The sequence below is a fragment of the Haliotis rubra genome, unplaced genomic scaffold (assembly GCF_003918875.1).
Source record: "Haliotis rubra isolate DU_JTF1 unplaced genomic scaffold, ASM391887v1 Scf1493, whole genome shotgun sequence".
NCBI lineage: Eukaryota > Metazoa > Mollusca > Gastropoda > Lepetellida > Haliotidae > Haliotis > Haliotis rubra.
In genome coordinates, this window is record NW_025765440.1 from 167,982 (window position 1) to 169,579 (window position 1,598).

General features: G+C 44.7%; 1 protein-coding gene across 1 annotated transcript; it reads right to left on the reverse strand.

Annotated features, from left to right (window-relative positions):
• Positions 1 to 321: 321 nt before the first annotated feature.
• Positions 322 to 1,410, reverse strand: LOC124270047 (putative ankyrin repeat protein RF_0381). The gene has a single exon (XM_046705070.1). The coding sequence runs from the start codon at positions 1,408 to 1,410 to the stop codon at positions 322 to 324; it is 1,089 nt and encodes a 362-aa protein (XP_046561026.1).
• Between the last annotated feature and the right edge of the window lie 188 nt (positions 1,411 to 1,598).

The following is a 1,598-nucleotide window of genomic DNA, read 5'->3' on the forward strand; positions in this document are numbered from 1 at the left end:
AACATTTCATTTCTGTTGTCAAGCTACAAATGTCAAATGTTCACTGGCTGAATTGACAAAAGTCTGATGATATATTTTTCTGTCCCCATTTTGTAGCGTTGCACTAGTGTGAATCTCTTTGATGCTTTTCAAAGTACAGTGCAGTACGGCTACAACAACCGGGGAACTGCGTACAAGAAACTACGGTTATATCGAACTAGAATACGTGATCACTTGTTCGTTATAACCGTAGCTTGCTGTAACTTCTGGAGACGCACCCTGTTTGCTGTGTATAATTTCAGGAGTCGGTATTTCAGGACACAAAAGGCTACACCACCGCCCCTAGTCTTCCGTTGACAGACCCTGCCTGAGATATACAATTTCACGAGCAGGTAACTCAGATGTGGACAAAAGAGCCTTCATCGTCTCGCCACTTCCATCTTCAGGCACCAAATCAATAGCTTTACATCCTTCTGAATCCTTTATCTCTTTGACAGCTCCTTTGTCAAGGAGTCGCTTCACAACCCAACTGGCGTCACGGTATGCTGCCATATGAAGAGGCGTCCTTCCTTCGGAATCTTTGTGATTGATATTGGAAGTTCTGTCAATCAAAGTCACCAAATGGTCTTCAAAGAAATACCACAGTCCTGAATCTAATGCGAGATGCAGTGGTGTTCTTCCATCACGTGTGTTGTACAAGTCTGGATCCAAGTTGGCCTTGAACAGGAACGTCACCAGTTCATCATGGGTGGACTTTTCATACCTTAGAAATACCGCATGTAGATAGGTGTTGCCATCCTTGTCCCTGTCCCTTATACTCAGCCCCCTTTCTACCAGGAACTCCACCACTTCCAACCCTGCTGTCTGCACTGCTGGATACAGCGCTGTTCTTCCATCCTCATCTCTTGTATCAAGTGGCACCTTCACAGTGTCCACCAGGAACTGCACCTTTTCCATTGTTTCATTGACGGAACAGCAAGCGTAGTGAAGCACTGACAATCCGTCAACATCAACTGTCGGCTTAGCATGCATTTTATGCAGATATTTCAGTATATCCAGATCCCCATACTCTGCTGCCACGTGATACGCTGTGAGGCCGTACTCATCCTTCTGATCAACATTGCATCCTTTGTTGCATAAAAATTTAAGAACATCAAAGTTGTTAAATCCGGCCACTGTGTGTAAGGCTGATCTTCCATCTTCATCCGTTGCATTAATGTCACATTTAGCAGCTACCAGCTTCTGAACCATGTCAAGCCTGTTTGCAGCAAATAACACAGGCTGCGAACCTGGTACACGTTTGTTCACAAGGGCTCCACCTTCAAGAAGAGCTGTAACACAGGCTAAATTGTCCCAACCCACAGCAGTATGAAGAGGTGTGGAACCTCTACCATCTTCCAGATTGACATCAGCTCCTTTCTGTATCAGCATCTTCACAGTGTCGAGGTTACCGTGTTCGGACGCTTTGGTCAATGGTGTAAATATGTCAAATATCCTGTTCAGTGTTCGGCTGTGTGATGGAACATTTTCAATGTTCGCACAAAACGTATCAATAAAGTGCATCAACAACTGAATTTTTAGGCAGCTGTCTGTGACTGATTGTGCAGATAGGCATATGC